Raw genomic sequence first — 9,009 nt, forward strand, 5'->3', positions numbered from 1 at the left:
ATTCTTGTAATAAAATATTTTGTAGGTGAACTCATAACTTTTTTTCTACTTTTTAATTATATTCTTCAAAAAAATTACTATTACAACTCATTTTGATGAAATAATGGCAACAAACAAGGGTAGAGTAATTATGCCTAATAAAAAGAGTAATATTATTTACCACTACTGGCGTTTAACATTAGTTTGGGTGATAGTGTAGTGATATTAAATTATAGTTTCAATTAAATACAAGAAATTATGGTACATTTAATAGGACCTATGATATGCTGCTAACTAAATTGGTGTTAGATAACATTATTCATTTTATAATCATGTATAACTCATATTTCGTTAACCAAAAAAAAAAATGTCGGAAAATAAACACACATACATAAAAAGTTCTTGAAGTTAACAAATTTACCTTTTTTAACTAATTCTCGATATATTTTAATTTATTTTGTTAAATTCATTATGTTGGAAAAAAATTAGGAAAAATTTCATATCCGAGAGGTTAGCTATAACCTATTTCAAAACTAAGAAACAAGTCTTAAAACTTCAAAAATCAAATATTATTAAAAATTATTTACGAAATAATCAATTAAAAATATATTTTATTAACTAAATATATTAAACTCACAATTCTATACAATTTGATCACAGATTATTGAATTAATTGATCACAAAATATTTCTTGATCACAAATAAAAAATTTTATAGGTCACAAATTATTTCACGGTCACAAATTAAAAAAATTTATAAGTGACAATTTATTCATCAGTCACAAATCAAAAATTTTATAAGTCACAATTTATTTATTCATTTCAAATCAATAAGTTACTACTTATTTAACGATCACAAATTATCAAATTAATTAATCAAAAATTATTTTTCGATCACAATTTAATAAATTATAACTCACAATCATATTTTTTAAGTCACAATCAATCAAATATTTGATCACGAACACTCCCACCTTGCCCCACATTACAATTCTAATAAGGCAGAACATAAGAGAACTCTAATTAGAAAATTTTGCCAATATTACTACCCCTTCGATATGCATCCATCACATCCAATACCTGTCTGACTTCCCTTCAGCACGTGACCATCAACCTGGACTCTATGGTCACCTCCACCTCCATGATATAAAATGATCTCCATCCATATTTAAATTGAATGTAATGAAGGAAGAAACAAAACCCACATTTTCCTAGCTTATAATCTGATATAGGATATATTTTACATCATGAAGTGATCAATGGTGAAGCTACATGGGGGACGGACTTAAAAAAATTTCATATATACATAATACATATATTTTTTTCGTCCTCCGACACTTTTTCACCTCCTATGTGAAAATCAGCGCTCCACAATGGATAGTGTAAAACTGGCATGCAAAGATACACTAGGCACACTAGAAGCAAATATATATGAGAAAAAAATCATCACAGCAATAGATCTCTGCAACCTCCGTCGCTAGAGATGTCTAGAGAGTGAAGGGAGAGAAAGAACGTCTCGTCGATGATGGTGGAAGGTAAAGAGAATGAAGAGCGGCCGGCGATAGTGGAAGGTAAAGAGAAATAATTAGGATTTTGGAGGGTAGATAATGAGTGGGGTAGATATATAAAATAATTTTTATAATATTATTATTATTATTATTAAAATTTAATTATATCTGTTTTTGAAAAAAAAAAAAAAAACTCGTAATTCTCAATTACCAATTGAAATCTTAAAAACACTCGGTCGTGTAATTTCCACAAAAAATTACCATTCCAATTTCCACGACATTGGGTTGATTTGGGCCTGCAAAATGACCATAGATATCAGCATGATCCGAAATTTTCGTGCTACTATAATTGGCACAGGCCCATTTAGAGTATGTAATTCAAATCAAAATTATAAGAGGTGCCTTCCTGATAAAAACTTCTGTGAGACAATAAAGCAAACAGCTTATAAGCTTGAAAACAAGCAAAAGTACTCGAGATTTTTGGTAAAGTGAACTCTTTCCCTGTCGATTCATTTCTATTCCTTTCATTTTATTGAAGTTTTGTTCATATATTTATCATCTTGCTTCCTACTTTTACCTTCTGGACTTTGGTACTTTTTTTGGTTGCTTTCTTAGTGAGTTCAGTGTTCGTTTTCATAACCAGGTCGGCATATTTTTTGTTCTTTGTTTGATTCCTAACGTGATTTCACATTATTTACCAAATTTTGGATGTGTTGAAGTTGGCCTCTTTATATTTCTTGTATTCTGTGCTGTAAGATGAGTTAATTTAAGTTTTCACAAGGGTTTGTATTTCACTTCGCATCTTGCTGTTCTTAATGATTTTTATGGTTATGTTATGTTAGTGTAAATGTGTTTGCATTGATACCTAGTGTAGCCTCTATAACTAAAAATTCAGAAATCGGAACGCATACAAGGTAACAAAATAGTGCCTTCAAAGCAGAGCCAAAGTTCCCTGTCAATTTCTCACGCAACGGTCAGTAAATTTGATGTCATTCCTATTTCAGGAATGCTTTTTAAGTTGTTTTGCTTGGACAATTGCAAAGAAATTCTTCCATCTTTTGCAAAGTCTGAACATGAAACAAACCTATTGAATTTTATTTTCTCACCTCGGCTGCTCGGCAAGTTTGATTGTAGATATGCATTTAAAAGATTGTATCCAGCCTTATCGTGATCTGTAGGTTGTAACACAATGTGATTCAAAAAGTACTAGACTGAGCTACCACAAGGGAAAACTACAGGTAGTGCTTCTGTGGCTTCTCACGACAGCATGCATCAAGACCAGATCAGAATTTCTAGTTAAAAGCTGGATCAGTTTCTGCATTATAGGAAAACATGTCTGTGGTTTTTAATAGTTTTGTTGCTATCAATCACTGGAACATTTTACGAAGATGAATGCTCAAATTCATAAGTTCGTATTGTATTGCTATTTGAACTCTTTCAGCTTTTGTCACATGTCAGACAGGGACATGCATTTGTAATTGGTACCGAATTTGGGAGTGGACAACGGATATCACTTCCTGGGTCCATGTTTGAAGTCTTTTGTTTAGCATGTGTTGCAAATCGTTTCTTATAATCTTGAAGTACTTGTAGAAAAAGAAGAAATCAACGCACCCTGACTTCACCTTTGACTACTTTTCTTTCCTCGTTGATCTTCTACATAAATCATTCTGTATTTGCTTATTTTGTTTAATTATCCACAAGTTTTCCGTGCTTTTGCTTTGTAAAACTGACCTTTTTGAACATTTCACTTGTTACTGGATAGTTGAATATGCAAAGCCTGCGAAATTCTATTTTGAACCATGTGAGGGTTAGGGTCTTCACAACCAAGCGACTAATAGCAGGCGAATTGAGTGCACTGTACGGAGATGGCCAACAGTTGAGAACATGCAGCACAATCTTGAGTAACAGCAATGATCAGGTAATGGATCGAGTGATTAAGCTGGTGAAGAAATTTGACAAGATAGATGCTGCTAAGGTAATTAGTCAAGTATTCCCTGATCATATATTTTTTCCATCTCCAACTGCCAACTCTAAAGACGTTTCTTGTTTTGTTACGAGTTAAATTACAATAACACAATGTTTTTATACACCACAGGTTACTGAAAAAGCTGATTTCCAGAAGGATTTGAGCCTCGACAGCCTTGATAGAGTTGAACTTGTTATGGCTTTTGAGGAAGAATTCTCTGTTGAGATACCTGACGCCGAAGCAGACAAGCTTAAATGCTGTGCCGATGTTGCTAAATATGTCATTTCTACTGCTGATCAGAAAATTTGAGAGATTTTTAATTGTATTATACATTAACTATCTTGTGTTTCAGTATGTTCATGTATTCAAGAGTCCCTTCAAATTTTGTTCTCTTAGATTTTCGTAGAAACTACTCTTGAATGCAAGATTTCTTGAATTTTATCTCAGTTTAAAACAACTTTGTTCACTTTCTTCTTTACCTATCTTTTTATAGTCTTGATTTACATGCTATCGTTATGATCATTAATAAAATTTTTCCCTTATTCGGCTTTATCATTATTGCCAAGACAGAAGAACATCATTGATGTTGAAGAACTTGTGGCAGCTCCCTTTCGCTTGAAGGTACGGTTTCTTTTACAACTAGATACATTTTTGTGTACACAAGCTATTTAAATCCCCATCCCCATCAACACACACACACACACACACACTCCATGCTACACGCACTGGCGACTCATATTGCGAATAAAGCGCCATCCACACGAGCTGCTTGTTAACTCAATTCTTCATTTTCTTACATGACATCTACCATAACTCTCGTCTTGTGTCCATCTATCATGCGCCCTTGTGAGGCACCAAATGAATATTATGTGTTGTGTAAGTACGGATGCCTTCACCAATTGATGTCAGTTTTATACCTTTATGTTTCTCAGTGAAAGATTGCTGGCAGGGAGAACTCTCTGGCAGATGATGAACTTTAACACAACAGATTCTTTCCAAGTTTGGAATTGCATGAAGATGGGAAGGAAGATCAAGGAAGAATTCCCCGTGATCATCCGTCGTGCCCTCTGCCCATGATTTACTTGTCGTTCCGGGGGTGCCACATAAAACAGCCACCGAAGCACCTACATATACATACACACACTTTTAAAGCACGTTTTGGTAATCAGTACTTGACAGAACTGCCCATCCTAATAGACAAGTCATTTAGGTTTTCGAATCACAACTTGCATGTACTAGAATTTGGCGCATACAAGAAATCCGTGTCGTGGGCTGTTACTTTCAGACATTCTAATCTGTATTTGACTTAAGGTTTCATTTCTCAACTATAAATGAAAGAAATTAAGCACCAAATATAATGGAGCACTTGAGACAGAGTAGGTGACTTTCCACTTTCGCAAACACACTTGATTAAAAAGAGAGAGAGAGAAAATGGGTTGCTTTGTCATGTATATGTCAGGGAAAAACTAAGCAGATATTATTGCAAGGAGTCAAATTCCAGATTCCAACAAGAATTTGGAACATCTTAAATTTCTACGTTAAATTTTGCCCCCGTTTGGTAGGGAATAAAATCAAATTATTAGTAAATTTTGATAAAAGTTGAAGAAATGTGTGGTTGAAAAGTTATGAATATTCTTAAATATATGGTTGAAATTAATTGTTCACTTCGACTTGATCTTAATCCATACCAAATAGAGGCTATATCCAATCATAGAATTAATAACGAACCTGAAATAGGATTCGTCTGCATAGAAGCTTTGCTGTGGCAAATAACTTTGCCACTGATCACAACCGTTGAGAGCTTTTCTTCGCCATATCCAGCCCAATTTATCGAGTCTTTCCTACTCGATGGTTCAATAATGGAGTTCCCCTGTTCGGCCATAGCTGTCCCGAGACAAAAGAAGAGTATGAAATTGAAGAACACCATCTTCACAAGAGAATCCATGCTACAAAAATGACTCATTCTCTTGTATTTTTGCTTACTAACTTTGTATCAACGCAAGAAGGAATGAAGGGACAATGAAAATTTAGCTACCACCTTCGGGTTTTATACTAGTGCCTGCATGGTCATATGCCCTTTTCAGTAAGTTGAAATGACTATTTTGGCCTCAATAAATAATATAATTATTTTTTGATCTTTGCTTTTAACTTAGATTTAATGTCGCCTTCTTCATTATGTAGAGTAGAAATTCAGGAGGTGGGAAATGGAAGGGTAATGGTTTTAGGTTGGTAGCCTAACATTATCCCTTACGAATTGTTTTAATCATAAATTATTATACAATCCACGTCCATGTCTTTGGTAAACAGGCATACAAGTTTGAGTTAATTTGTCAAGCCTGCCCCATCTATTTTTATTGACACGATTGCACTCTTTCTCGATAAAAATCTTTTCTTTTTGTAGTAGTGAAGTATAAGGCTGAGATTAGACAAAGTTGGTCTTGTTTCGTGAAATGAAAAAAAATATATGAAAAAGCAATCAAAATGACCATGATTGGCAAATTGATATCACAACTCGTGAGTCTAGATAACATTAATCAATATTTCATATGAGACTCGTCTCCTTACATTCAAGATATCCTTAAAAGTTTGTGTCTATACAATTTGAGAACCTCCAGACTTATAGGAAGTCCTTTATTTTGCAAATCTGTCATTCAATAATGTGTCGAGTACAAACAAATCTTACGAATCTACATCTTGCCTGTTTACATACAAAAAGCTTTTCTTCTTAGAAAAACTAGTTACTGTAGGCACCGCGGAGAATCCAGAATACCCTCCATCTTTCTTTGTTCTGCATACATCAGCAATATACCTAAGAAGCTCGTGTTTTTGAACAAATGGTTGGGTCGCATATTCTTCGTATGGCATCCACTGAAAAGAAATAAACAGCTCAAATAAGATTTTTCTTTTAATTACTGAAACATTTTTTTAGATTTCGGTATTTGCAAGATGTACATATAACTTTACTTCCATGAGAATTGTTCTAAGAGAATTCTAAAGAATTACTCAAATGCCATAGGTAGATTCAGAAAAACTATTCAAACAAGAATTCCCCACATGAAAGCGACCAAGTCGTGCCATATATTCATAATACTATGAAATTATCACTTCAATGGAAGTTGTGAAAACCTGCTCCTACACCTCAAGGTCAAATGGCTTTTATGAAATTGGTGCCAAAGCTCTACCTAGTTCAGCTGGCAGGTGGTAAATGACAAATTGTTTTTCTACTTTGAACCACACATAAAGCCCTTGGAACAATGTCTCGCATGTGAGGCACATGACCAGTTAAAGGTAATTTTGGAAGGAAATCATCTGTGGGGATCCAAATGCTACTTGATTAAAGGGGAGGGACCCAAATACCAAGAAAAATTGAGTGAGGATCCAAGCATTCTTTTGAGTTTAGAATGAGGGATCTAGGTGCAAAGTTCCTTTGTGTTTATATGTATCAAAGAACGTGTTGCATATGCCAAGCTTGGGAAATCAGCTGAAAATAGAGAAGAGGAAGTGGGGTTACATGCAATCATGCATTATCCTAAATAGAGAAAGTAACTTGGTTTTTGCATCTGGACTTGGAAAACAAACACTGTGGCTATGATAATAAGATACTCAACAAATTTCTGAGAAAATAACTTCTTTAATTGATATAATATGCCAACTGAATATACCTGTGCTGCCTCTATCTCTGCTTCCTGGGGCTTGATGTCAAAGGAGAGTGGTTGCATCATGCACACGAAGAACAAATCTGACTTATCAAAGAATGACTTGTGGCTCTGTCTGGAAACCATGGCATGAATTTACTTGGTATACAAAGCAATAGAAAACTAACAATGATAGTAAACAGGCATATACCGGTCCCAAAAGGTACTGGATGATAGCCAAGTATGTATAGCATATAAACAAGAAAATAGCCAATACTACAAATACATGAAATAAATGATTTTGGGCAGGGAAGTACCTGAATGCCAGTATTTCTACAAATTTTGAATCGATCTGGAAATAGAACCAAGTAAAGAACAGCATTATTAATGGATTTCATGCACAAATACTGAAAATGTAAATCCAATTATGAACATAACGTATAAGTTGTGCACATCACACTTACTCCTGTCTCTTCTTTTACTTCTCTTACTGCGGCATCACATATATCTTCACCCTGTGAATATAAAATACAAATGAAGGAGGGCCTCTGGCACTTTTTCCTTTTATAATTTTTCTTTAAATGTGACAATAAAATTACTGGTAGGACATACCTCATCAACAACTCCTGTTGGGAACTTCCAGACACCCGTTCCACCGAAGGTTCCACTCTTTTCCTGGACAACTAGAACCTAGTACAGGTGCTGAGAGGTTAATACAAGGTCACAAGAAACAAAATATCAAATATCCATGCAGATACGTATGCAGAGTGAAAACCAAGTACAGCATCATTTGCATCTTTTCTGAGAAACATGCATAAAAAGGGCTGCAAGAGGTTATGGACTATTATGTCAGGGCACTTTATCATCCACACACGCACAACAGTGGGCCGATAAAAGGGCAGGAGGAGGTTAAGGACTAATATCTAAGATGTTCAAGTTTCTTCATTGTATTTTAGAGGTGCATTTGCATAACCAGTGGATAACTCATATAGAGAGGCAGATATTGTCCTGAGGAAACTGACACAATAATGTGCCTTGAAGCCAGTTTGATTTCTACATATTATCCAGATTTAGCAAACATCACAGGTTATCTTTTTAGAGGTACTCGAAGTCTCAAAGTCTGATATCTCGAGACTGATATCTATTATGTAAACCCCTTAGAAATGCTAAATGCACTCAATACACAACCAGAGCATTTAGAAATGCTAAATGGACTGAATACACAACCAGAGCATCCAACTAAACCAAAGAAGATAATGTGTTACACAAAGAACAATTGATACCTCGTTCTTTTCATTCACGACGAAAGCACCGATACCGACTCGATGTGAGGCACTGGCTGGCAGAGTATTAGCAATACTAGGAAGCCAATGCACAAGCATTATGTATTTAGCTTCAGCATGGTGATAATAAAATCCTTCCTGAAAAATAAAATATTGGCTATAAAAAAAAAAAAAAATTTTAAAAATGGTGGGCAATGAAGTAACATGGCATTTTGTCACGAGCTTCCTCATTTTTACTAGGATAAGATTCTGTGCCAAAATAATTCGAACAAGAGAACAAACTAACCTTAACAGCCGGCTCAACAAGATTTACAAGCTCAATAGGCATTTTAATCCAGACACCTTTTTTCCCCTGCAAAAACATCCACCTAATACTTAGCACATGAAAACAGACTTTTTTCTTTTTTGCTGAATACCTCTTCCTTCAGAGTAAAACTATGTAATAATTACTAAAATTTGCTCTAACGCTTGGATGGTTATCAAACCAAAAGATATAATTTCTTGTAAAGTTAATATATGAAGCATTACCACCAAGAGACTGAGGAGATGCAACTGGAACTTATCGTCGCTTCCGTTCCATCATTTACTTAACACCTTAAAATTAGTATTCTATTTTTAGACATAATTCCAATGCCCTCA

General features: G+C 34.6%; 3 protein-coding genes across 4 annotated transcripts; 1 reads left to right on the top strand and 2 right to left on the bottom strand.

Moving 5' to 3' along the window:
* Positions 1-1,754: 1,754 nt before the first annotated feature.
* Positions 1,755-3,918, top strand: LOC111395913 (acyl carrier protein 3, mitochondrial). Of its 2 annotated transcripts, none has more exons than XM_023022133.1 (3): positions 1,755-1,969; positions 3,249-3,461; positions 3,582-3,918. In XM_023022133.1, exons 1-3 carry the CDS (start codon positions 1,790-1,792, stop codon positions 3,759-3,761), a joined length of 573 nt encoding a protein of 190 aa, XP_022877901.1. In that variant the 5' UTR covers positions 1,755-1,789; the 3' UTR covers positions 3,762-3,918. The 2 variants fall into 2 exon arrangements, with proteins under 2 accessions (XP_022877901.1, XP_022877902.1); XM_023022134.1 differs by lacking the exon at positions 1,755-1,969 and adding an exon at positions 1,976-2,129.
* A 114-nt stretch (positions 3,919-4,032) lies between these two features.
* On the bottom strand, positions 4,033-5,486 carry LOC111395914. Its single transcript, XM_023022135.1, has 2 exons — positions 5,181-5,486; positions 4,033-4,576 (listed from the first exon to the last, which is right to left on the bottom strand). The coding sequence occupies exons 1-2, from the start codon at positions 5,413-5,415 to the stop codon at positions 4,287-4,289; spliced, it is 525 nt and encodes a 174-aa protein (XP_022877903.1). The 5' UTR covers positions 5,416-5,486; the 3' UTR covers positions 4,033-4,286.
* Positions 5,487-5,946: 460 nt separating this feature from the next.
* LOC111395915 (nudix hydrolase 2) lies at positions 5,947-8,758 on the bottom strand. The gene is made up of 7 exons (XM_023022136.1): positions 8,657-8,758; positions 8,371-8,508; positions 7,700-7,777; positions 7,552-7,602; positions 7,405-7,439; positions 7,115-7,223; positions 5,947-6,320 (listed from the first exon to the last, which is right to left on the bottom strand). Exons 1-7 carry the CDS (start codon positions 8,732-8,734, stop codon positions 6,132-6,134), a joined length of 678 nt encoding a protein of 225 aa, XP_022877904.1. The 5' UTR covers positions 8,735-8,758; the 3' UTR covers positions 5,947-6,131.
* Positions 8,759-9,009: the final 251 nt, after the last annotated feature.

This window comes from Olea europaea, chromosome 6 (assembly GCF_002742605.1).
Source record: "Olea europaea var. sylvestris chromosome 6, O_europaea_v1, whole genome shotgun sequence".
NCBI lineage: Eukaryota > Viridiplantae > Streptophyta > Magnoliopsida > Lamiales > Oleaceae > Olea > Olea europaea.